At 51.8% G+C, this 26,024-nt stretch overlaps 1 protein-coding gene across 2 annotated transcripts in view; it reads left to right on the forward strand.

Annotated features, from left to right (window-relative positions):
- SCN8A (sodium voltage-gated channel alpha subunit 8) overlaps nucleotides 1-26,024 on the forward strand; it is a 51,436-nt gene that overhangs the window by 3,152 nt on the left and 22,260 nt on the right. Inside the window, exons 2-12 of one of the 2 annotated variants that reach the window (XM_027732172.2) lie at nucleotides 5,973-6,302; nucleotides 13,161-13,279; nucleotides 15,281-15,370; nucleotides 15,578-15,706; nucleotides 17,847-17,938; nucleotides 21,460-21,681; nucleotides 22,037-22,100; nucleotides 22,485-22,626; nucleotides 23,288-23,494; nucleotides 23,720-24,007; nucleotides 24,685-25,044. In XM_027732172.2, the coding sequence (XP_027587973.1) occupies nucleotides 6,027-6,302; nucleotides 13,161-13,279; nucleotides 15,281-15,370; nucleotides 15,578-15,706; nucleotides 17,847-17,938; nucleotides 21,460-21,681; nucleotides 22,037-22,100; nucleotides 22,485-22,626; nucleotides 23,288-23,494; nucleotides 23,720-24,007; nucleotides 24,685-25,044 (1,989 nt within the window). In that variant the 5' untranslated portion in view covers nucleotides 5,973-6,026. Of the gene's footprint in view, nucleotides 1-5,972; nucleotides 6,303-13,160; nucleotides 13,280-15,280; nucleotides 15,371-15,577; nucleotides 15,707-17,619; nucleotides 17,712-17,846; nucleotides 17,939-21,459; nucleotides 21,682-22,036; nucleotides 22,101-22,484; nucleotides 22,627-23,287; nucleotides 23,495-23,719; nucleotides 24,008-24,684; nucleotides 25,045-26,024 lie in introns of both variants that reach the window. The other variant, XM_027732173.2, reaches the window with a different exon arrangement.

The raw sequence follows: 26,024 nt of genomic DNA on the forward strand, positions 1-26,024 counted from the left end.
GCTGGGATCTGGTGGGGTTCAGGAATAACTGAACTCCCAGACTGTCCCCCCTGTGCCCCCGTTATCCCACCTGTGTGCAGAGCAGACAGGGCCCGAGTTGGGGAGCAGGAGCAGGGAAGAAGTGGCTTCCTGCTGCAGGAGCGTGTTACAAACCCTCCCTGGCATGAGCTCGGGCTCCAGGCTGGCTTTTAACACTTCACATGCTCTTCTGGCTTAGGCAAAACTGTCTTCTTTCCAGGCGGAATTTCCTCATGGAAAGGGCTGTCAGGCATTGGCAGGGGCTGCCCAGGGAGGTTTGGAGTCCCCACCCCTGGAGGTGTCCAAGGAATGACTGGAGGTGGCCCTCAGTGCTCTGGGCTGGGGGACAAGGTGGGCATTGGGCACAGGCTGGACTCGATGGTCTTGGAGGGGTTTTCCCACCCCAAGGATCCTGGGATTCCGTCTTTAAATGCTGTTCCAAAGTCAGAGCAACTTCTTCCTCCCCTCCCCTTGGCCTTGTAGCTGTTATTCCTGCCTGATGGAGCATTCCAGCAGACAGGATATTTTAAGGAGAAGGGGCAGCCAGCAGGGCCTGGGCTGTGGCAAAGCTGTGACATTGCTTCTTTCTGAACAGAAACGTTTCAAAATGCAAAACTGTTGGTACCTGAACCCTGAAAGTGCCATTCCATGTTTCTCGTGGTGCTCCTGCCCCAGCAGGAGGGTGTGAGCAGTTCAGAATGAAATCTGCTGCCAGTTGATTTGGGGAGGAGTGGTTTTTTTTTGTTGTTGAATAATGTTACAACACCCAGTGAACTGTCCAGGGGGCGGCTTTAAAGTTACAGAAATGAACCCTTCATTGCTGGAGGAGGGAGTTGGAGGGAGTGAGAAGGTCCCCCCTGAGCCTCCTTTCCTCTGGGCTGAGCCCCCCCAGCTCTCTCAGCTGCTCCTCAGTGTGAGATCTGTGGCACCCAGGTGGAACAGTGCCCTGGAAACGTGAGGTTGAACAACAAATGTGGCCACTCCAGTGGTGATTCCAGCAGGAGGTGAACTTTTCCTTGGCTGTCAAGTGAGATTGGTCTCAGGATGGTGATGTCAGGACAACCAGGAAAACTCCCATGGAGGGGGAGCTGTTGGTGTGACCAGCTGAGATCTGCAGGGGTGATAAGGAAGGGAGACAACACTGTCTCTCCATGGGGAAACCTGGGTTGTATTCCAGCACGTGGCAGAAATTCCCAGATCCATGTTGTGTGAGAGCAGAGCACTTAGAGGAGGGTTGTTTGTTCTGCCTTTTTTCATGTTTGCCTCATTTGTACTCGAAGCATCCCAGTGCTGCACAAGAGGAGATTAATTCCCCTCAAATGCTGGTGTAAAATAACCCTTCCCTGGCTCCTGTTTTGTGGGTCAGGGATGGGGCTGAATGAACCCAGCGAGGAGTTAAATGTGGGTTAGGGGCTGAACTCTTCCACAGGAGCTGCTTTATTCAGTTCTTTGTTCAGAAGTTGGGCTTTGAAAAGGGGGAAGTCGAAGCAGATGAGGTTGTTTGGTCTGTGAATCTCCAAGCTCTGGGTGAGGTTGGGGGTAAACACGAGCCAGCTTTGAGTATCAGCAGCACAGGGAACTGGGGGTTAGTGGGTGAACTGGGTTTAACTGGTTTTAGTTCTAGTAACTCACTGGGGGGGTGTTGCAGAAGCCACACAGCTCCTGGGGTGGATGGGGGGCCCTGCAGTCTGAGGGCTTTCATTTCTCAGGTTTTTATGAAAGCCTCGTGAAATATTAAGGTGTTTTCTGTGTGTTCAAGTTTTCAAGGCCAGGTTGGGCAGGGCTTGGAGCATCCTGGGCTGGTGGAAAGTGTCCCTGCCCATGGCAGGGGGTGGAACAAGATGGGCTTTAAGGTGTTTCCTCTTCCTTCCACTTTCTAGCAACAAATATGCCATGAGAGCTTCCCCAAGGGAAAAGTCCCTCCTTCTCCCCAGCCTGTTGCATCACTGAACCTTTTCATTGATAAAATTGGCCTGGTCTGGGCACAGGATTCTCTGCAGGTGGGGATCAGCCACTTCCAGCCATGGATGTTCCCATGCAGGGATATTTTGGGTTGGCTTGAAGGTTTTTAGGCTCTCCTGCAGCAGAATTTCAGGGGGGGTTTATCCACACTGTGTTTTCCTTCCTGCCCTGACCCTCATGTTGGAATCAGAGCCACGTGTGGCTTATATAAAAATTCACACAGAAGGTCTCTCTCTCTTGCTCAAAGTCACCCTGTGAACGGCTGAATCTTGGTAATTAATAAAGGAAGAAATGTGTTAAAGCAAGGAAATTGCCTCAAAAGTGTTTTTTAATTTATTTTGACAATCAGCTTGAATAATTTATCGGAATATTTCATAATGTACCGGTAAATGGACTGCTGGGAATGTTTAGAGAAAATAATTAAGTCTTAGCAACTGGGCCCCTCAGTGCAGTGTTAATCTGGTGGGAAGGCGTCGAGATTTGGAAAAAATGGGGGTGTAAATCCCCAGTGTGGGCCTGGGGAGTTGTGTGCACCCAACCCCAAGGGCCCAGGATGAATCCCCGGCCCCCCCAGCAGCAGGGCAGCATTCCCAGTGCATTATCCATGGATCCATAACCCTCCCCCCCTCCTCCTGCCCTCACCTGGGGGCCGAGGCTGCCTCGCGCTTTCCACGGCGTTTCTCTCCTCGGAGGTTGAAGAACCTCCCAAAGGGCCAAAAGGAATCCTGGCATTTATCCCCTACCGATTACTGCTGTCCCAGCAGGACCATTCCCCCTTGGAAAATAACCCTGACGAGGTTTTTTTGGCCTCCAGAAGCTTTGCTGGGAAGAACAGCCCAGGCCACGTGGGCCAGAGCAGGCGTGGAAGTGACTTCATTGAGGAAGAGGAGGATGAGCCACACAGTGAATTTTGTCCATTCTCTTCATGTGGGATTATTTATTGGCAGAACAAACAAAGTCAGGGCAGGCAAGAACTTTCCCAAGGAGTGAAACTGAAACAAGTAACAGCCCTCTAAGCAATTCCAAAATGCCAAAACACAGAGAAGCTGCTGCCACGTGCAGCTGGGAGCCAGGTTTGGGGGTTGGTTTGTTGGTTTTGGTTTTGTTCTTTTCCCTTAATGGATAAAGTTGAGTCGGTGCCTCCAGTTGTGGGTTGTGTAATTGTGCACAAATTCCTTCGTGCTTTCATTTTTTTCCCCTTTTTTTCTGCTGTGTCCCTGAGCTACTTTGGTTTCTAAATTCAGGCCTTACATATTTATCTGTGCCATTCAATTAGACCACATCCCCAATGCTGCTCTATAGTTTCACAGTATGTGGGAAATTTGGTAATTAAATGCATGCAAATGCTGCAAGAATAGAATAAATTAATTTTCCTTAATATCAGCAGGCCGCTGGGTGATTTCTCAGAGATAATGTGACCAAGATACTGTTTTTTCTCTCCCCTCTTGCCATCTTTTTTTGAGTCTTTACTGTTGTTACTTTAGAAATACCTGGTCAGGTTTGTAGGAAGAGAATCCCAGCCCGGCCAGGCTCTGGGATTACATAAGGAGGGGGATCTGTACATCAGGTTTTTCGGATCTCCCAATAAAACCCCAGCTGGGCACAGCATTTAGTGCCCACACGTGTGGTGCAGCTTTGGATTGGCCCTGGGAGGGTGGGAATGGCCGTGGCAGGGCTGGAGTGGAGCAGTTGCAGGGAACACCCTGAGATCCCTCAGCAGGATCCTTTGGATGTTCTGGCTCCTGGAAGTGCTGGGTGAAAGGCTGGGATCTCCGGGTGCTCCTCCCCAGGGCTCAGTTCTTTGTCCCTGGGGCTATTCCTGGAGCCCCCTGCCCTCCGGGGAGTTGTGATTGTCCTTTTTGGGGCTTCCCTGAGCTCCTCCCGTGTGAGTTCAGCCCAACCCTCCGCGCCAGGGGCTGGGCAGGTGCCTCTGACCTCGGAACAGCCGAATTTTAACCGTTCAGCCCCCTGGCGTGGTTTGCAAGGAATTTGAAAGTCATCCTTCCCAAGATTCCAGACCTTTTAATATTTGCTTGTGTTTGTGTTGCCTTAAAAGCTCTGACCTTACCGGTGGTTCCTTTCCCTCACTGAGGGACCTTATCCCACGAATCCTTTGGATCCTCGTGGTTCTCCTGCCTTCCCCCTTGGATCCGCTGGCTGGGTCCCTCCCCGAGCGCCGTGGCGGGGCTGGGTTCTCTTCCAGCCTGCAGCACTGCAGTGCTGTTGCATCAGTGCAGGGTTTCTGTCATCCCTCTCCTCCCTTGGCCTCCTCCCGGAGCGAGAGCAGCCTGACAGGGCCCGGCAGCTCAGGAATGCAGGATATTCCTGCTGCTGGTTCTGGAGCGAGAGCTTGGCACGAGGAGCGGAGCTGCAGAGGGTTTGTGGGCGGCTGCATTCCCAGGAACCAACTTCCTCCCAGCTCGGCTTTTTTGGGGGAGTGGGTGGAGGAGCACGAGGGGCTCCTGGAGGGATGGGGCAAACCCTGGCAGGGTCTGGGCTCCTGGGCAGGAGGGAAGGTCTGAGCTCGTCCTCACCCCTGCTCTGCACCTCCTCCCCTCCCTTTCCTTTCATCATTTGTGTTGCATCTGATGCAAAGAAGACCCTGTGTCTAACCCATATGCCAGAGACATTTAACTTGCAGAAATCACTGCTGTGCTCGATCAAAGTATTTTAAAATTATTTCATTCTCGTGGCCCGAAATGAATCGTTGCCCTGATAATTGGCAGAGGCAGGGAATGGTTTGGGTCGGGAGGGACCTTAAAGACCATAAATTCCACCCCCTGCCATGGGCAGGGACACCTCCCACTAGCCCAGGCTGCTCCAACCTGGCCTTGGATGCTTCCAGGGCTGGGGCAGCCACAGCTTCCCTGGGCAGCCCGTGCCAGGGAATGCTCAGAGTGCTCAATTTTTGGGAATGCTCAGAGCGCTCCGCTCCCGTTGGCGCCGAGTTCCTCCTGTGGGTACCAGGGAGCTCTTTGCTGAGCACCTCGTTAGCAGAGCGAGGGATGTGCTGGTCCCCAGCCCTGCCTGGGCCAGGTTAGACCTTGCCCAACCCCAGCTGGCTGGGAATTTTACCTAATAATCCGTTTGCCTGAGGGCAGTGACCAGCAGAACCATTTCTGCGGGAGAACAGTGGGTTTGATGAGGGAGTTGCTTTTTTGTAGAACAGTTTGTGTTCAGGAGGACCCAAATCGGGGTGGTCACCTGTGGGAGAGCCAGCTCTGCGTGGTGCTTCTCCTGTCCTAGGCGAGGTGGGTGGGAATGGGCAGGTTCACCTGTGTCCAGCCTTGGTGTGGCTTGTTTTGGGGCTGAACCAGCAGCTCGGCTGCCTCGTTCCTGCCAGAGCTCAAGAAACCTTGGGATGATACTCTCAGGGATGTGGGGGGACTCTTGGGGAGGGTCCTGTGCAGGACTCTCAGGGATTGTTGGGGTGTCCTGTGCAGGACTCTCAGGGACAGGGTGGGATTGTTGAGTGTCCTGTGCAGGACTGTCAGGGATTGTTGGGGATTGTTGGGGTGTCCTGTGAAGGACTCTCAGGGATTGTTGGGGATTGTTGGGGTGTCCTGTGAAGGACCCTCAGGGACAGGGTGGGATTGTTGAGTGTCCTGTGCAGGACTCTCAGGGATTGTTGGGGATTGTTGGGGTGTCCTGTGAAGGACTCTCAGGGATTGTTGGGGTGTCCTGTGCAGGACTCTCAGAGATTGTTGAGGTGTCCTGTGCAGGACTCTCAGGGATTATTGGGGTGTCCTGTTGAGGATGTGGAGGACTCTCAGGGATTGTTGGGTGTCCTGTGCAGGACTCTCAGGGATTGTTGGGTGTCCTGTGCAGGGCCAGGAGTTGAACTGGACGATCCTTGTGGGTCCCTCAGTGATCCCGAGGGGATTTGAAGGCCGGAGCTCCCCGTGGCTCTGCCCTGCTCTGTCTCTCTGTCTGTCTGTCTGTCTGTGCCCTTTCTGACGTCCTCCCTGTGTCTGCCCTCCCCTCCTCTCCAGAGCTGACCTGCCCGGGGTGCAACATCGCTAAAGAAGCTGCTGCAGGATGAAAAGATGGCAGCGCGGCTGCTCGCACCACCAGGCCCCGAGAGTTTCAAGCCCTTCACTCCGGAGTCTCTGGCCAACATCGAGAAACACATCGCCGAGCTGAAGAAGAAGCAGCGCTCGAAGCAGGACAGCAGCCACCGGGATGACGACGAGGACAGCAAACCCAAACCAAACAGTGACCTTGAGGCGGGGAAGAATTTGCCTTTCATCTACGGGGACATCCCAAAAGGGCTGGTTGCTGTGCCACTGGAGGACTTTGACCCTTATTATATGACCCAGAAAGTGAGTCTGGCGAGAAAGGAGCCGCTAAAGCACCTTCTGCTTTTTGGGTTTTTTTTGGTTTTTTTTTTTTTTTCCCTCCGTCTTGGGAAAAAATGGCAGGTTTGGGGGATGGTTGGAGCAGAAGACAAAGGATGGAGTCTTGGATGGGGCTGGTTTGGTTTGTTGTGTGGGGTTTTTTTTATGAGGTTTAATTGATATTATGTGATCGGGTTTAATTGATATTGTAAGGCCGGTCTTTAAGGATGGAGTTAAGAGAACAGGGTCTGGAAAGTAAAAATAGATCAAGCTGTGCTACTGTGCCAATTTTAACCATTGGGGTAATAAGGAGGCTGGAACTGAGGGGCAGCAGTGGTGGTCTGAGCCTGTGTTTCATCACTTCCACGGAATTCAGGCTGGATGGGATGGTTAGGAGGCAGTGGGACCCAGAATCGTGGCAGAAAAGAAACTAATTAACTGGCTTTCATCTGGAGAATTTTTATTTTTAAAACGTTTGGAATCAAGGTGATGTGGCAGGAGGCATTTGTGGGGTTTATTCAGAAATAAGGGGAGCAGTGAGTTGGGAAAGTGCTGGAGATGGAGGGGAGGGATCTGCTGGTCGTGGAATAGGGAGGAGCACGGTCATGGATTTTCTCAGAAGGCTAAAACTGAGGTTCTTGGCTGTTTATTCTCATGACTTTCCTCGATACAACTTTAACTGGGGCAAGCTGAGATAGCTGCCATCCCTAAGTGAGGCTCAGCTGTCACGGGAGGAGCTGCAGGTCTGGCCCCTGGGTGACAGGAGCTGTGATGTGAGTGGGGACAATTGGCTGTGTGTGAAATCCCTGTGCTGGGTAACAAATGTGTGACGAGTTTGTGATGGGACAGAAGTTTGTGCCACGCTTGGAAGGGACTCGGAGACTGGCAGGGCATAATTCCCATGGAATCAGCTGGATTTGGGTGGAACTGGCTGTTCCTTCCTGCATTTGTAGTGGTGAGTTGTGTTGCTGGGAGCAGGACCTGGCTCAGCACAGGGCTTTGGAATTCAGGGATGTGTGTGTTGGATCCCAGGGTCCAGGTGATGTGCTGCTTCAGGAGATGCACTACCAGGAACTCCTGGGGGAAAAAGGCACCGTAGTTATCCTCAGGAGCATTTTTTTCTTTATCAACCAAGTATTTTCCCTTTATTAAACCAACCTGGTATTCCCTGGTTTTTGGTGAGACCGGCTCATGGAATCCCAGGATGGTTGGGGCTGGAAGGGACCTTAAAGCTCATCCATGGGCAGGGACACCTTCCACTATCCCAGGCTGCTCCAACCTGACCTGGGACACTTCCAGGGATCCAGGGGCAACCACAGCTCCCCTGGACACCCTGTGCCAGGGCCTCCCCACCCTCCCAGTTCCGAGGGTCTCTTGGCCCATCCCACCACGGGGGTGTCACAAATGTCACTGGGATCCCATCAGGAGGGGTTTGGAGCCTCTCTGTGTCCGTGGAGTTGAAGGGATGGTGCCAGTGGCAGAGCTGGGCTGTTGAACCCTTTTCCAGCAGAAATAGGTCTGTGGTGCTGAGGGGGCAGAGGCTCCCTGGTTCTCCGTGTCCCACCAGGAGCAGGAGGCAGAGGGGATCCCCTTTACCCCTCCTGCTCCACCAGGCTCCAGGTTTGCCTCCCAGCACAAGGCTATCAAGAAACCTTCCATTTCTAGAGGAGAAAATCAGCCACACTCCCATCCCTGAAAGCATCTCTCCCACCTCCAGGAGCACCACAGGAGTCCTGACACTTGAGGAGTCGTTGCCTGCTCGTGGTGTGGAGATGGAGGGAAGGTTCTGGAGGTGGGAGGCAAACCCCCCCAGCCCTGTGTGCGCCGTGCTGGGAGCAGGGCCTGGCTCTTCCCACAGCCACTGGATTCTGTGGGATTGTGGCCATTCCTTAGGTGTGTCCTTCCTGCTGCTTCCCAGAGTCCGTCACTTCCCACCAGGCAGTTGTTTTTTTTTAAGGCCATTAAAAAAGGCCCTTCTCTGAATCATCAGGAATCTGCTTGAATCATGGGAAGTTTTCCAAGATTTCCCCACACCCCCCCCCCTTCTCCAGAAGGCTTTGCATCACAGGTCTTTGCTCCTGCAGCGTGCACAGGGACGGATCAGCTGGTTGCTTTTCCTTGCAGGAGGACACGGTGATCTTGGTTTCTCTGAGGAAACTGAAGCTGCATTTTAACGGAGCAGCTGAACTTCCAGTGGCCTGGTAACTGATATTTAAAGGAGAAACAGAGCGACCTGGAAACGGCACCGTGGCCCAGGGAGTCACAAGCCCCGGGTCTGGAGCCCGGCGATGGTTCTGTCCCGAGTGCTGCTCCTTGCTCTGCTCAGGTTCGTTTTGCAACGTGGGAGTCACGGAATCCCGGGATCACCGAGGTTGGAAAAGCCCTCCAGGACCACCGAGTCCAACCTGTGACCCATCCCCAGCTTGTCACCCAGCCCAGAGCACTGAGTCCAGGCTTTTCCCAGGCTGGGGTTGTTTTCCTGAAGCACCTTCCCTGGGTGGGAATCTCACCCGTGCTGCGGGACGGGGTGAAGGTGCTCCTGCTCCTGCAGTTGGCTCCACTTACAAGGCAGCAGGAGGTCCCTGAATATTCTGGGAGTTGAGACCGTGGATAGACCCGGATGGGTGGATTCCAGTGGGAAAAGGAAGGCTGTCCACACATCCCTGAGCATCTGAGGCTGGAGCGGGACGTCCGAGGTCACCTCCTGCTGGCAGATGAGCACCTGAGGATCCCTCTCTCCAGGTTTCGTGCCAGTGGAGTGACTTGCAGCTTCCCCAAGTCACATGCCTGGTTTGGAAGTGGGCCCTCGGGTCCAGAATGTCACCTTGGCTCTGGGGGCCCGGGAAAATCTCCGGGATGGGAGGGCCCAGCTGCAGGAGCCACGTCTGGCCCTGGGATGTGACGTCTGCAGGGACAGGGGGTGGCTCTGCCGGGGCTTTGCCTTCCAGTGGAGTCCCCAAAGCAGGGGGAAGAGTCAGAACCACCTCAAGAAATCAGCCTCTTGTACTTGTTTCCAGGGTCTCGGTGCCTTGTCCAGACCTTCCAACACTGAAGCGATATTGGCCATGATATTTGTTGTGCAAACTGGAAATATTTCAGTTAAAACCCTCCAAGGGCCGGGACTTCCTTGTGAACTTCCTTATTCCAGCAAAATTCAGGAGAGCTCCCAGTGTGAGCAGCCCCAGCCCCTGCTTTCCAGGTCTTGCTTAATGAGGTTTTTTTCTTCCACTTCGTGTCTCCAACTGACTTAAAAGGAGCAGGAGAAGTGGGAAAGGGGAAGGTTGAAGGAAGGGAAGAGAAATCCCTGTCAGTCCTGCCCTCTCTGGTGTCAGAGGGAAGGCAGAGTGGGATGGAGCTGTTGGCTGTGTGTGGATCCAGCCCCGAGGATCCCAGCTGGGATCAGGGAGTGTGGCAGGGCCAGGGAAGGGATGGAATCTCTGCTGCCACCCCTAAATCTGCACCACTGGGGATGGTGGAAGGATGGGGAATTGGAGAGAGAATGGATTTCCTTGCACAGGCAGATTGAGAGGTTGTTAAAATTTAAATCCAAATCAGTTTCTCAATATTCCATGTTGAACCATCTGCTTTTTTTTTTTTTTTTTAAAATATATCTTTCAGGAATGTTTTATTTTCTAAATTCCAAAACAGTCAAGTTTTTTTTCCCACTATTTGGCTTGAAACAAGAGGTTAAAGCAAGAACAAAACATAGCAGATACTTTTTTCCCCCACAAGCTTTTCAGTGGTGAAGAGTAAGTTAGTAAGGAAGAATAAATCTGTCCCCTTTTGGGGGAAGGGGAAATTAAATATTAAATAATTGGGTTTCTGTGTTAGAAAGTACAACTCTGTGAGACAAAACAGATTTGAGAAATATTTTGCATCGACGTGGGGGTGTCTCTGGGCTGGGTCATGTCCAGCCTCTCCCCCACCAGATCCCCCCAGGTCCTTCTCCCCCAAGGGCTGCTCTGACTCTGTCTGTGATTCCTCAGCCCCCCGAGGGCCCGAATTCCCTGTCCCTGAGTTTTCCAGCAGTGACTTGCTCGGGGTGTCACCGGGAAGTCGTCGCTCTCCCCCTTGCTCAGCGTTGAGTGTCAGCCCGTCCCGGTGTCGCTGCTGCAGGAATGTGCTTCCATATGTCCCCAGGCTGTTCCTAAAGCTGTTGCCTTCTGAAATCTCCTGCCCACTCTCCTCCTCACCCTCCAGCCGCCGCGGAACCGCCCGACGTTAAACCCGCAGGAAGCAGAAGCGTCTCAGATCTTCCCAGAGCCGCAGCGTTTCCTGCCAGCCCTCCACCAGCTCTGTCCTGCTCCTCTGGCACAGTCACCATCTTGCAGATGAATTTAGAAAATCCGTCTTCTGGGAATCTTCCTCCTTCTTATGAGCCCTGCTTCCAAGGATTTGTTAGCACGTGGGCTCTGAGGGAACTAAAGCGGACGGAGGTTTTTTCGCAGCTCCAACAACAAACTGAGAGTCTGGGAGGTTCAACCAGACACAACCATCTCTTAAACCGAGTGCAAAGTGCCTTTTTCCAGGTATCACCTTCCTCTAAGTTCTGAGCTTTGCCTCAGCACATCTTAAAAGCTCTTAAGGATGTTCTTGGCCCGGACCCAGCGAACGTTTTAAGAGCTCGCAACCATTTCGAAATGGAGTTTTAACATGTCAGCAGCAGAAAGAGAAGCTAAGAGAGGGTTTAAACTGCCAAACACTTCTTGGCTTTTTGGGCTTTTCTTTCTACTGATGAGACCAATGGGAGGCTTACCCAGGATTTTATGGGATACACAGGGGAATGGTGGATCTCGGAACCGTCGGAATTGATGAGCAGACTGGAATTGGGGCACTTTATTGGTGTGAGGGTTGTGCTGGAAGGCCCAGGGGTGATGGGCTTTACAGGCAGGAATCACTCCACAAGTTTTGTGGTCTAAAAGGAGAAATGTGTGCAGAGCATGGAGAGGAAACGAGGACACGGGACAGGGGAGAGACTAAGAGGGCAAAGCAGAACGTGGAGTTCCTGGTTGGTGGGCAGTGGGATGAAACAGCCTGGATTCCTTCCTGGAAAGGGTGGTCAGGCCTTGGAAGGGGCTGCCCAGGGAGGTGGTGGAGTCCCCAGGTCTTTGTCCAGCTCACCTGGCCCCACATCATGCTCAGCACAGGCACATCAGAGGTGTCACTGCTCGAAAGATGTGGGAGAGTCGGGAGCTCAGGACACGGCGGGAGCCCGGGAGCATCCCCGTGTCCTGCTCCAGAGCCTTAAAAAGAGATTTAAAAAGGAATGGGATGCAAGTCCTGGAAAGTTTGTGGTGTCAGGGAAGGGAAATGAGCTGGTTCCTAGAACTGGGTTGCCCCTGAGCACTTTGTAATGGCAGTTCTGCAAAACTTTGGGCCTTTCAGAAGGTTGTTCCGTGCCAAGGTGATCTGGTCATTAATTCATGATGCTGCAGTTGAAGAGCTGTCCAGGGTTGTCTTTAAAGTGCTTTTGGTGGGGATGCATTAGTGGTTCTGCTAACGAGGCTTTCTCCCTCCGTGCTGAACCACAACCTGATTTTGATTTCCTTTGCAAAATAATTTACTGCTCGATGGTCTAATTGAGCCAAACGAGCTCAAACACGTTGTTCCCCTTGCGAGGAGGGAAATGACAGATTTCCTAAGAGGAGTCTCCTGGGGAAGCCGGGGTTGGCAGGGAGCCCCAGGATTCCCTTGGGTTGGGCTCTGGGAATTGGGGGCTGTGCCAGCCAGGGGGGCTGGAGACGAGTCCAGGAGAGAATAAAAACGGGACAAATGGTGCCAGGGAAAGGGCTTTGGCTTCTCAGTGCCCACGAGTTGCTTCCTGCCCTCTGAGTCGGGTGCTGGGTGCTTTGGGTGTGCTGGAATGAAGTGCCCACAGACCCACTTGTGCCCGGGATGCTCCCGGTGCTCCGTGGGGAGACGGACTGAGGGATCTGTGGGGTAAGGCTGTGGAATTCTGCCTCCCCTTTACATGAGTCGTTCCACAGGTTCTGGATAAGGAATTGAACCTCAAATCTCAAGCTTCTCTCTGATTAATTAAGGGCAGGGAGACCCAGGGGTGGGCACAGGGGCAGGTGGGGCAGGGGGTGACCTGTGTCTGCTGGGCTGGGGGACTCTGCCACCACCTTTTCCTCCTGATTACCTGCCAGTCTCTCTTTCCAGCTGAGCTGCTGTCCTGTGAAAGCAGGATTCCTTGTGGGAGCTGTTCTTTGGGAAGGAGGCACAGGCTGTGCCGTGAAGAGGGGCTGGAGCTCGTGGCGAGGGCTCAGCTGCCGGATCCGCTCCTGGATCCTGGTCCTGAGGCACTTTGGGCCTCAGTTCTTCTCTCTTAGGTGGGGGTAACAGTGCTGTGGGAGAGGAAAACATGGGCTTGGATGGCAGGTTTGGCTTCTGCTCTGAAATCTCTGCTGAAATGGATGCTTGGAGTAGAATTATCCAGGATGTGCTGGTAGGGATGTCCAGGATGGCCTGGTAGGGATGTCCAGGATGTCTTGGTAGGGATGTCCAGGATGACCTGGTAGGGATGTCCAGGATGACCTGGTAGGGATGTCCAGGATGTCTTGGTAGGGATGTCCAGGATGGCCTGGTAGGGATGTCCAGGATGTCTTGGTAGGGATGTCCAGGATGGCCTGGTAGGGATGTCCAGGATGGCCTGGTAGGGATGTCCAGGATGGCCTGGTATGTCTCACCCTAATGGGAGCTTCATAAAGAAGATTATTCTTAAAAAGAAAACGCTATTTTTTTCCTTATGGAAGTTGTTTGTCCTTTTTTTTTTTTTTTAATGAGTACAATTCCTGCTTTGATTTTCCTGCATTAACTCTCTCTCTCTTTGTTTCTCTGCAGACCTTTGTAGTACTAAACAGAGGGAAAACACTCTTCCGATTTAGTGCCACACCTGCCTTGTACATTTTAAGTCCTTTTAATCTGTTTAGAAGAATAGCTATTAAAATTTTGATACATTCATATCCTTTTTATTACTGAGTTCTCTTTGCCTTCGTGTGTTCCTTGAAAATCTCTTCCCTGTCAAATCTCTTCCCTCCCAAATTGTCTTTTGCTCAGTTCCCATCTGTGAATGACAGTCCTGCACCCGGGGAGGTGGATTGGCCTCAGAACATGCACAAAAACCTGCTTTTTTGGTATGAAAAGTCAGTGTCCTTGAGCCACATCCAGTGAAGGAAACGTCTTTATTTTCCCTGTGTCCATTCTCCCATCCCACACCCGTGGATAAGTTTTGGAACAGATGTGATTTAAGGCTGTGTTTTTAATGTGAAGAGGAGCTGACCTTTAACAGCTGCTGAAATGCTTAAATAGAACTAAAACAGATTTTAAAAAATACTAAATATTAAATAGAATTATTATCCGGAGAAGGAGCCAGAGCCACCTTGTCTGTAATTATACAGTGATTTCTTGCTCTTTTGGCATCTCTAAAACATCCTTCTAATGGCAAAGCTTTTCCAAAACGTTCCTCTGCAGGGCTCAGGCAGCTCCAGTGGCTTTTGGTTGATGGTGTTATTGGGAGGAAAAAAATGCCTCTATTGACTGAGCTGCTTTGCCCTGTTTATTTATTTATTTGAGATGGTGACTCTAAAGCAGAAACACCCTCAGTTGCTGCTGTAGAGGCTCCTGTGCCCTCCATTCCTGCCTCTCAGGGGGAGAAAAAGCTTTTCCATCTTTTCCGAGTGGACTTGGGAATGTTTCCTGTGGCTCTGTGTGAGTTCTTGGGGCCTTTTTTCCCCCCTGGCTCTGGGCTGCAGCCAAGGGATGCAGGTTGGCAGCTGAGCCCAAGCTGCTGCTGGAGGCTCTTGGGTCTCCAGCTGAGGTCTCTTGGAGTCTCCTTAAATAATTTTGGAGCCGAGCAGCTTCGGATCCGAGCTGGATTTCACCGCTGGGCTAATGATTGAGGGGTTCAAATCCACTTCCAGCGGGGAGTTTGTGCTGCAGCCTCCTCCAGTCAGTCCCCAAACACACAGAGGGAGCACAGACGGCCTCGGGAGGACTCCTGGGGTCTCTTCCAGGCTAAATCCTGGTGTCTGTGGCTTTCCCACGGGCTGGATGAGCAGACAAGACATTTTCATGTTACTGAACAACTGGAATTATTTGAGGAGACATTTTTCGTTTAGGCCTGGGATTTTTTTTTTTAATTACTAAGACATACTGGAAAATAAAAAATAAATTGAACAGTGACTTAAAATACTATTTCTATACTATAAATGTATTATATAGTATATAAATCATATATATATATAGTATGTACATAGTATATATAGTATATATACTATATGAATAGTATATATGGTATGTAAATAGTATATATAGTATATAAATAGTATATATATAGTATATAAATAGTATATATAGTATATATAGTATATGAATAGTATATATAGTATGTAAATAGTATATATAGTATATAAATAGTATATATAGTATGTACATATTATATATAGTATATAAATAATATATATAAGTATGTACATAGTATATATAGTATATAAATAGTATATATAGTATGTAAATAGTATATATATGTCAATAGTATATATAATATGTAAATAGTATATATAGTATGTCAATAGTATATATAGTATGTAAATAGTATATATATGTCAATAGTATATATAATATGTAAATAGTATATATATAATGTCAATAGTATATATAGTATATAAATAGTATATATATGTCAATAGTATATATATAGTATATAAATTGTAAATATTGTACAGTATAGAAATTATATATATAAATGTGATATATTATACTATATATTATATGTTGTATATTATATTTAGTATATAGTATATAATATATAAATAGCCTTATTTCCCATGAGTGCTGGAAGCATCTCGGCTTCTTCTTATGCCTGGAAACGGTTGCATTTTCCTGCACTCCGTGATTTTTGGGGGCCAGAGGGGGATGTAAAGAGCCAGCACGTGTCCCTTTGCTCCTTGACTTTGCCCCACAGTATTTAGCATGATCATTATGTGCACTATTTTGACCAACTGTGTATTCATGACTTTTAGTAACCCGCCCGAATGGTCCAAGAATGTGGAGTAAGTACCAACCCTTGTGCTGTCAGACCCCCCCAGAGCTCTGAGCTCCTTCCCTGTTCCTCCCCCTGCCCGTTTGCACGGACCCATCACCCCTCAGAGCCCTTTGGGTCGCCCGGGAGGGTTTGTCAGTCCCATTTTCCCGGGGGCCAAAACGCCCTTTTTTTTCCCCCGGCGGTTCTCAGCCCGTGTCTCTCCCCCTGCCCCCAGGTACACCTTCACTGGGATTTACACCTTCGAGTCACTCGTGAAAATCATTGCCAGAGGGTTCTGTATAGATGGCTTCACCTTCCTGCGGGATCCTTGGAACTGGCTGGATTTCAGCGTCATCATGATGGCGTGAGTCGAGTTTCCAGGTTATCTCCGGGCTCTGGGGGGAGGAGGGGGGGGTTTGTAAAGGAAAAGGAGATTTCTGGCCTGCTTTTAAAGCCTGATGGAATCTCAGCTCTAAACTGTGGAGCTGCTGCTGCAGAGAAACCAGGATTTTCAGAGAATTGCCTTTGTTAATGGAGATTTTTCGATGGCTCACGTGCCAGAGGGGCTGCTCAGTGCAGGACCGGGAGCCAAATATCTTTAAATCCCAGTCTCTACCTCTCCTTCCTCCTTGGGCTGGGGTTTTAAATATTCCTGGGCTGCAGCTGGAGATTGGACAGTCATTACCCCACTAATAACCCGTTAATAACCCATTAATGACTGTGGTCATTAACCCATTCCCCAAGGAAGGAATTCCCTTGGTTTTCCTTCCTCCTTCTTTCCTCTCGTGCCAGATCAGCTCCCAGTGGCTGACACTGAGGAGCAGGGGGATGTTGAGTCCCATCAGGACTGGTTTTTTCCTCACTCCTGGGTTTTTCCTTATTGCCCTGAGGTGATCCTGGCTCAGGCTCAGTCCTGCTGATGGAAACCAGGTCCACGTCAGTGGTCTCTGAGTTGCTGGTGGAAGAGATATTTTTCCCCTTTTACATTTATTTTTGGGATGTTGCAGGTGCACATTGTTGGGCTCCCGTGGTCACCGAGGTCTGAGGGAACAGGGATCGTGTAGGAAGGCTCAGGAGCCAGATTTCCAGGGGTTCAGAGCACTTGAAAGTTCCTCCCCAGACAGCACAGAGGAAATATTCTCTAAATTGGGGTAAAATAAAACTCTGGTGCCTTGCACTAAACATGTTCTCTGTGTATCTTGGGTTTATCCCCCTGGAAAAGGGGGATGATCAAACCTACCTGTGGCTCAGAAACAGGAGCATAAAGGATTAAAATGAAGGATGCTGATTAAAATGAAGGATGCTAATGAAAGTGGAGGATGCTAATCAGAGCAAAAGATGATCGTGATTTATTAAAAACGTGAAGTGGAGCGAATATACCTGAAACCCCTGAACTGAGGAATCATAAAATCATGGAATCCTGGAATGGTTTGGGTTTGAGAGGGACCTTAAAGCTCATCCAGTTGCACCCCTTGCCGTGGGCAGGGGCACCTTCCACCAGAGCAGGATGGGGTTAGGGTGGTGTCACCAGGACTCCCCACAGATGTGACACTTCCACAGTTGCCCTCTGCAGAGGTGATGTTGAATTTTCGAGTCCTGTATAGGAAGTTTGGGGCACCACAATGTCAAAAAGATGTAAAGGTGTTGGAGAGGGTCCAAAGCAGGGACACAGGGATGGGGAAGGGTCTGGAGCAGCAGCTGAGGGCACTGGGTTTGTTCAGCTGGAGGAGATTGAAGGGAGACTCCTCGGGGGCTGCAGCTCCTCCCGAGGGGCAGCTCCGACCTCTGCTCCCTGTGAGCAGGGACAGGACCCAGGGAAGGGCTGGAGCTGTGCCAGGGAGGGTCAGGCTGGATCTCAGGGAAAGGTTCTTCCCCCAGAGGGTGGCTGGCACTGCCCAGGCTGCCCAGGGCAGTGGGCACAGCCCCAAGGCTGCCAGAGCTCCAGGAGGGTTTGGACAACACTCCCAGGGACAGAGTGGCATTGTTGGGGTGTCTCTGCAGGGCCAGGGGTTGGACTGGATGATCCCTGGGGGTCCCTCCCAGCCCAGGATATTCCATGATTCCAGGTGAGGATCCAGGTACCCACCCACGCACCAGGGCGAGCTGGTTGCAGAGAGGAGAGACTTAAACCAGGTTTTGCCTCCACAACTTTCTGTCTCTCTCTTCTCCCCGCCCGCCCCGCAGCGTTTTAAATCCCGAGCTGTGTCCTGCAAGCAGACGATTTATGCAGGGGGAGGTGACCCCAACGGTGCCATTAACTCTGGTTTAATTCTGCAGGTATATAACAGAGTTTGTAAACCTAGGCAATGTTTCAGCTCTGCGCACTTTCAGGGTTCTGAGAGCTTTGAAAACTATTTCTGTAATTCCAGGTAAGGCCCCGGTTGGTGTTTTAGCTGTCGGGTACAGGCCCCTGTGAGTGATGTATTGCTTTGTCTGTAGTTGTTGTTTTATTTTGGTGTGTGTATTGTCATGGTGTTTTTTGTGTGTGACCTCCCTCATTGCAGATATGTCACAGAGTTTGTGGAACTTGGGAATGTCTCAGCATTGAGAACTTTCAGAGTTCTCCGAGCTTTGAAAACTATCTCTGTAATTCCAGGTGAGAACCCTTCGGCATCAGAGGCTGGGCTCGCGTGTGTCTCCTCTCTCCATCTCCCCTCCCTCCCTGCACTGCTTGTTCCTCAGGAATGGCACTGGGCTTTTTGGGATGGGATTTGCAGTCTGTGTGACAGAACAGTTTGAAATCAAGGCTCTGGGCCACCAAATCATGGGATGAACAGGCTGTTATTTACTCCTCTGTCCCCGTGTACATCCCTGGTGTGCCCATCTCTGCAATTAAAGCCAGGCTCGAAGTTTAATTGCAGGTGAACGAAGGCTCAGGCTCCCCCTCAGGCTGAGCAGTTTCTGGCTCAGGGATTTGCCCCTTTATCACCAGCGTTTCTGCAGATTTAGGAATAACTGTGTAAAACAACAGAGCGAAACCCAACTGGGATTAAAACCTTTTGCCCATTTCCTGAGCTGGACTTGGCAGGGCTGAGCCTCCCAAAGCTGCTTCTAGACCTGTAACTCAACTGTGTGTCACGGGGCGAGCAGGGGCCCTTCTTTTATAGTGAGACACACAGATTATGGACTGAGAATCCCAGAATTCCAGAATGGTCTGGGTTGGGAGGGACCTTAAAGCTCATCTCATTCCATGGGCAGGGCTTCCCCTGGACCAGGTGGCTCCAAGCTCCATCCAGCCTGGCCTAAACCACTTCCTGATCCTGAATTCTTGTAGAAAAGGAAAAGCCTCCTGTGGGTGGTTTCTCACAAGTGCCCCTGGTTTTAAGGTCAGGCTCCAGGCTCAGCTCTCCCAGGGCTCAGCAGGTTTTCAGGTGCTCAGCCTCTCTCAGGGCAGGCACCCGAAATAACCCCCCGACTGCTCTGCAGGTCCTTTGGGGTCTGTTCCATGACACATTCCCCGAGCACGGAACGGTGGCTCTGCTTCCTCAGGCTGCCAGGGAAAAGAGCCTGTGGATTTATAGGGCCCACCCCAGACTGCCAACCCCACCAGCTGCACCTGCCTGTTGTGCATGATGATGGTGATGATGGTGATGATGATGATGATGATGCTCTGATGTGGCACCTGCTTCCCCTTGCACCCCACGAGAACGTGCTGGAGTGATGTCCCTGCTGAGCCTTCCTTAATGTCTGGGGATATTAAAGAGAAAAGATCCCTGGGAATTGCTGCTGGCAGTGCCCTGGGCAGGCCTGACATGCAGTTGGGATTCCCTCAGCCTGCTCCAGGGAGTGACTGCCTGGCTCAGAGGGAAACATCCCTGCTGGAACCAGATTTGCCTGTTCTGCTTCCTTAATTGTAGCAGAGTGGAGATGGTGCAGCTTCAAGGAGCTGGTTCCTGACTGTGTGGCTGCCTTGTCTTCCTGTGGAAGGGAGCAGGACAGCTCAGTTCTGGGTCATTCCCTCCACAGAACTCCAAACTGATGGGATTGAATTCCAATGGCAGCGAGGGGAGGGGGGGGCTGAGCCCTGCTGAGCTCAGCACAGCCCTGATTGGTACCAAAGGCACAATCTGCTGCATATTCTGATTTAATTAAAAGGGTGATTTGCCACATGCAGCCAAGGGGACCCTGTTTGGGTGTTGGGGGACACTGACCACACCTGGAAGTGCCCAAACCCTGGGTGTTGTGTCCCTCTCTGGGGTAGGATTGTCCGGGTGTGGTTCTGCAGCATAAACCTCACCCCCCTCGATTTTGGGACTAACAACAGGAGGAATGTAAAGCATTTGAGTAATTGGCCTTTTGGGTTATTTAATGTGAAGGCATGAAGTGCTCTTTATGGGTTTTACTGCTGTCATTTCACAGGCAGAAAGGGATTTTCAGAACACACTGAATATTAAAATCTGAAGGGATTCCCCTTCTGCTTCAGCACATGGAGTGGGAATTTTAACCCTGTGCTGAGCTACTGAGAAACTTGTTTTAGTGCTTTGAGTGCTGACTACACCTTCTACCAGTGATTGGGATTCGTTGTGGTTTTGAGATAAGATAAAAAATGGGAAATATTTCCAGGATCTGCCATGCCACTGGGCAGAATTCCATGGTCTCCATGGATCTGGGTGACAGGAGCAGACTGTGGCTCCTGGGAGCTAAAACATCAAAGTACTGCTTTGGTTTTATGGCTTGGGGGTCCCTGTGAAACTGTGATGGTCTCCAGAGATTTTCCCTATTGGCCCTTGAAGTTCTTACACTGAATTGTCTGAGGGGGACACGCTTTTGTCACACCTGCAGCACACAGGACCCAGGAAAACCTGGAGCTGCTGTTGCTGGAGTTGTGGGTTTTTTTGGAGTGTTCCTGGTTTGTAGCCAGAACTCTCCTGCTGCCAGTTTTGTCCTGGTTCCAAAGCCCCTTTTCCTGCACTCCTCTGAAGGAGCAGCACCCCAACCAGGAACCCGAGGGCTGGTGCATGAGCAGAGCAGAGCTGTGGGATGAGCATGGGGGGGATGTGTCTGCCAGAACTAACAGCAAAAACCTGCTCTGGGTCGGGGCAGGGCTTTGGCGTCCAGGAAAAGTCGGGATAATGGAAGGAAACGACATTTGAAAAATTATTCCTCTGTAAGGAATGTATCTATAACCATGTGTTTATGAATCTTTATGTGCCTGGCATGGCTCAAACCTCTGGTGGTGCAGAAGGGGAAGGTTGGAGGGGACCAAGGATTCTGGTCAGGGGTTTATTGTGGGATGTTGTTGTGGCCTCAGCCAGAGCCTTGGATCTGACTGGCCCCAAATCCAGCTGGATCTGTGATTTATGGGGTTTTTTTCCTCCTTTCTCCCTTCACTGCTCATTTATAAGTCACAGAATTATCCTACTAAACACCAGAAAGGCTGATTAAAGGGCCCTAAATCTGTGTGGCTTCTGCCTCCAAAACTCTTGCTAGTTTAGACCTGTCTCCTAAAAATTAATGCTGAGTTCTTCCCCCCCTTCTGAGGGGGTTCCTCTCACAGACCAGGCTGGTTTGAGAAACCAAAAGGATTCTTGGCTTATGCCTGAGCTTACTTTTAGTACTGAGTCTACCAAGGATCCCGAGGGATCCCAAAGCACCAGGTGAAATCCATCCAAATGGAAAATTCAGCTCCCACAGGGGGGGAGGGAAGTGCTGGGACAGGGAAGAGAAATGCTGGGACAGCTCAGATGAGCAGCAGGAACCCGAGGTGGGAGAGTTTTAAAGGCGTTTGACCTTTGTGAGCTGTCGCAGCCCGTGCCAGCGAGGGGTTTGTGGCAGCAAATCCCGGGTTTAACGTCCCCTGTTTGACACCCCCTGTGTGCAGGGCAGCACATCCCTCAGCTTGGCTGCAAAGCTCAGGCACTCTCAGGGACAAACAGCAGGATTTGGGTTTGTTCTGACTGTCACTCCCCACAAAACCCCTCAGCTGGTCCCTCCATCCCGGTCTTGTGGCAGCTGGAAAACCCAACCCCACACGGGGGTTCCCGGGAGCCCCCCCAGTTTGTAGCCAGGACCTTTCCCCCCATGGAGGTGTTAGGAGGTGCTGTATGGTTTGGGATGGATTTGCAGTGTGTTTTCCCGCTGCAGGAGTGATTTCCAGTCTCCTTTCCCTCTCCACAGGCCTGAAGACCATCGTGGGTGCCCTCATCCAGTCGGTGAAGAAGCTGTCGGACGTGATGATCCTGACAGTTTTCTGCCTCAGTGTCTTTGCCCTCATTGGGCTCCAGCTGTTCATGGGCAACCTGAGGAACAAGTGTGTGATTTGGCCAATTAATGTGAACGAGACCTTCCTGGATAACGGCTCCAGGGGCTTCGACTGGGAGGAGTACACCAACAACATGTGTAGGTGTTTCTGCACCAGGGCTCCCCAAAACCTCCTCGTTCAGCTCAGGGAGGTGCCCACCATTTCCAGCGTGGTTTGTGGCACTTTGTGCAGTGAAAACCCCCCCCGTGCCCAGAGAATTTTCAGCTTCTTAGAACCCAGTTAGGGTGTTTCTGGTGGGGTTCACCCTTTTAAAGAGTTTGGCTGTGCTCTTTGAGCTGAGTATTTTGTCCAAAATGTATTTTTACAGATAAATTTCTCAGCAGGGGATTTGGGGGGGGCTCTTGGGTGGAGGGTTTCATGGTGCTGTAGTCTGTTAAATCTTCTACCTCCATACGTATTTACCTGTAATCTCTTCATTTTTATCCTCTTCAGCAAATTTTTACATCATTCCTGGTGCCCCGGATCCTTTGCTCTGTGGTAACAGCTCAGATGCAGGGTGAGTGTTGACCTTCACTGCTGATGGGTGGCTAATGCTGGCAAAACCCTTTGGAATATTCCCTGTCCCTTCCTTGGTTGGTTCTGCTGTTATTTCACCAGCTTTCAATAATTTCTGTCTCTAACTGTGAATGCACTGCTGGTGCAGTGGGTTTTCCACGTCACCTCAGGGGGCAGGTGGTGCCAGTGGCACCGTTTCCCTCTGAATCCAACCTTAGGGATCCCCAGAGAAGGGGGGCTGGAGGCTCAGAAACGGGAACTTGCCTCGTGCTGTCGCCTCCAGTTGTTTTTTCCCCCCGACCTTCAGCTCTGAAGGCGCTTTTGGCCAAAGCTGGTGCCTTTTTGTCCCTGTCCATGCCCTGACCTGGCTGTTGTCCCTCCCCAGCCAATGTCCAGAGGGATACACGTGCATGAAGGCAGGACGGAACCCCAACTACGGCTACACGAGCTTCGACACCTTCAGCTGGGCTTTTCTGGCTTTATTTCGCCTTATGACTCAGGACTTCTGGGAAAACTTGTATCAATTAGTGAGTAAATGCTTCCCCTCTGCCTCTCACCCAGTGAGAATTCGGGGATAAACCAGGAAAGGGGAACGGGAGAGGCTTTGTTTCATTCCTCTTCTCTGAAGGAGAAGCTGCCCAGTGAGGTGTTGGGTTGGAGGAGGAGGGGGATGTTACCTGGCAGCAGGTGCTGGGCTTGGAGTCCTGAAGGGCTGGTGGGTCCAGCTGAGCTGTGAATTAATTCTGGAGGAACCTCAGCACCCGCTGCAGGAGGTGGTGGGAGCCCAGCTCTGCTCACAGGAGGTGCTCAGGCCCTTTGGAGGGCACAGGTTCCCCTTGTGACCTGAGGGTGCTCTGGGGACTTGATGAAGTGGCTTTTTTTCCTCGCTTTGGTTCGTTTTGAGGGAGCCTGAGCCTTGGGTTTCACTCTGTGCCTCTGAACCCCTCTCAGTCTGCACCCGCTGGACGTTCCCTCCAGAGGGGAAGGGGGATGTCACCTTTTGTGTTCAACCTGCAGCTTCCAGCGCTCTGCAGGGGAAGTGCTGAGCTTGACATTCTCAGCACTGCTGGATTTCCTCAGAAACATTCAGGTCAAGAAACTCGGGGCCGGCTCACGCGTCGGGTGTCACCCTGGGACCTCCTCCCTTTCCCTCTTCTGATCCCTCTGCCGTTAATTTTCCGCTCCCAGACCTTACGAGCGGCAGGAAAAACCTACATGATCTTCTTTGTGCTGGTGATCTTCGTGGGGTCCTTCTACCTGGTGAACCTGATCCTGGCCGTGGTGGCCATGGCCTACGAGGAGCAGAACCAGGCGACGCTGGAGGAGGCAGAGCAGAAGGAGGCAGAGTTCAAGGCCATGTTGGAGCAGCTGAAAAAGCAGCAGGAAGAGGCACAGGTGAGAAAGGAAGAAATTCCTCCCTTTGAGGGTGGTGGGGCACTGGAATGGATTTCCCAGAGGAGCTGTGGGAAGTGTCCCAGGCCAGGTTGGATGGGGCTTGGGGCAACCTGGGCTGGACTTGTGCCCACGTGCACTGAGCCAAACTCTTCCTCCGAGCAGGAAATGGAGCACTAATCACGGAAAGATGTGATTTATTTTCCCTTCTCTTGCCTCCCCCCTCAGGCTGCTGCCATGGTCACCTCGGCTGGGACGGTCTCTGAAGAAGCTGTGGAGGATGATGGTGGGGGGAGGATGTCCCGGAGCTCCTCAGAGATTTCCAAACTCAGCTCCAAGAGCGCCAAGGAGCGTCGGAACAGGAGGAAAAAGCGGAAGGACAAGGAGCTGTCGGAGGGAGATGAGAAGTGTGACACTGAGAAGGTGTTCAAGTCAGAATCCGAGGATGGCATGAGGAGGAAAGCCTTCAGGCTGCCCGATAACAGGCTGGGAAGGAAGTTTTCCATCATGAACCAGGTAGTTTTAACTTCCTTCACTGGTTTTTGTGCTTGCTGGAGGTCAGGATAATGTTCTGGTTTAGATCCTGGTTAGCATGTCCAAGGATCTGCTCTCAGCAGATCAGGAGGACACTTAGGGCCCGGGTTTACAGCCCTCACACGCACTTCCCCCAGCAGGAATTGTTCCTGAGGGAAGGGAATCCAGCCAGTTAATTCCTTCTCCGAGCCAGCTCAGCCAGCCAGGAGGGAGCAGCTCTCCCAGGGCAGCCAACGAGTGAGGGGTGATGGTCTGTGCAGACCTGGAGAGGGGAGGGAAACACGTGGAGGGAGACTATTCCCAAGGGCCTGGAGTGCCAGGACAAGGGGGAATGGCTTCCCACTGCCAGAGGGCCAGGGTTAGGTGGGATATTGGGAAGAAATTGGGATATTGGGAAGAAATTGGGATATTGGGAAGAAATTCCTCCCTGGGAGGGTGGGGTTGCCCAGAAAAGCTGTGGCTGCCCCATCCCTGGGAGTGTCCCAGGCCAGGTTGGAGCAACCTGGGCTAGTGGGAGGTGTCCCTGCCCGTGGCAGGGGGTGGGAACGAGATGATCTTTGAGGTCCCTTCCACCTCAAACCGCCGTGTGAGTCTGTGAAACCACCGCCGCCCTCCGTCCCCGTCCCGCTCACCCCGCTGTCCTCCCCCTTCCCCCCCAGTCTCTCCTCAGCATCCCGGGCTCCCCGTTCCTCTCCCGCGTCAACAGCAGGAGCAGCATCTTCAGCTACAAGGGCCGTTTCCGCGACCCGGGCTCGGAGAACGAGTTCGCCGACGACGAGCACAGCACGGTGGAGGAGAGCGAGGGCCGCCGGGACTCGCTCTTCATCCCCATCCGCGGCCGCGACCGGCGCAGCAGCTACAGCGGCTACAGCGGCTACAGCCAGGGCAGCCGCTCCTCCCGCATCTTCCCCGCCCTGCGCCGCAGCGTCAAGAGGAACAGCACCGTGGACTGCAACGGCGTCGTGTCCCTCATCGGGGGGCCCCCCTCCAGCATGCCCGGGGGCCGCATCCTGCCCGAGGTGAGAGGGGAGGGGGGGCACGGCGGGAGGGGGTCCCCGAGCTCAGAGTGCACGGGGTGGGGTCTCCTCCCGTTCCTTCTCTCCTCTTCCTCCTCTCCTCTTCTCCTCTTACTTCTCCTCTTCTGCTCTCCCTTCTCTTCTCCCTCCTCCTCCTCCTCTCCCTTCTCTTTATCCTCTTCTCTCCTCTTCCTCCTGTCCTCTTACTTCTCCTCTTCTCCTCTTACTTCTCCTCTTCTCCTCTTACTTCTCCTCTTCTCTTCTCTTCTCCCTTCTCCTCCTCCTCCTTCTCCTCTTCCTTCTCCTCTTCTCCTCTCCCTTCTCCTCCTCCTTCTCCTCTTCCTTCTCCTCTTCTCTCCTCTTCTTCCCCTTCCTTCTCTTCCTCCTCCTTTTCCCCTTCCCCTTCCATTCCTCTTCTTCTTCCTCTTTCCCTTCCTCCTCCCTATCCTCTTCCTCCTCTTCCTTCTCTCCTCTTCTTCCTCTTCTCTCCTCTTCTTCCTTCTCTTCCTCCTTCTCTTCCTTCTCCTTTTCCCCTTCCCCTTCCATTCCTCTTCTCCTTCCTCTTTCCCTTCCTCCTCCCCCTCCTCCCTCTCCTCTTTACCCTCTTTTCCCTCCTCCTCCTCCTCCTCCTCCTCCTGGACTGGAGCCCAGTCTGTCCCATCCATCCTCACCAACCCCCCGAGCTTCCACTGCCCCTTTCCCTCCTCCCCCTCCACAACCCGCCCCCTCCAGCTTCCTGGGAGGAGGAAGGCTTGGAATTGAGTCCTTAATTAAAGGACTAATAATAGCAGGAACCTACGGAGCTGTTCAAGGCACGGGAGTGGGAAAAACCAGCCCAGCTCCCAGAGGTTGTTGGGAATGTTCTCCACAGTGAGAGAAAATATCGGGGGATTAAAGGGAAATCCGAACAGTCTTTTTGCTCTCGCTGAGGTTTGCGAGGGGACCTGGTGGTGAAATCAGGATTCTTCAAACTACTCTTTTTT

Source organism: Pipra filicauda, unplaced genomic scaffold, assembly GCF_003945595.2.
Source record: "Pipra filicauda isolate LSUMZ 115617 unplaced genomic scaffold, ASM394559v2 scaffold582_size373904_pilon, whole genome shotgun sequence".
In the NCBI taxonomy this organism is placed as follows: domain Eukaryota; kingdom Metazoa; phylum Chordata; class Aves; order Passeriformes; family Pipridae; genus Pipra; species Pipra filicauda.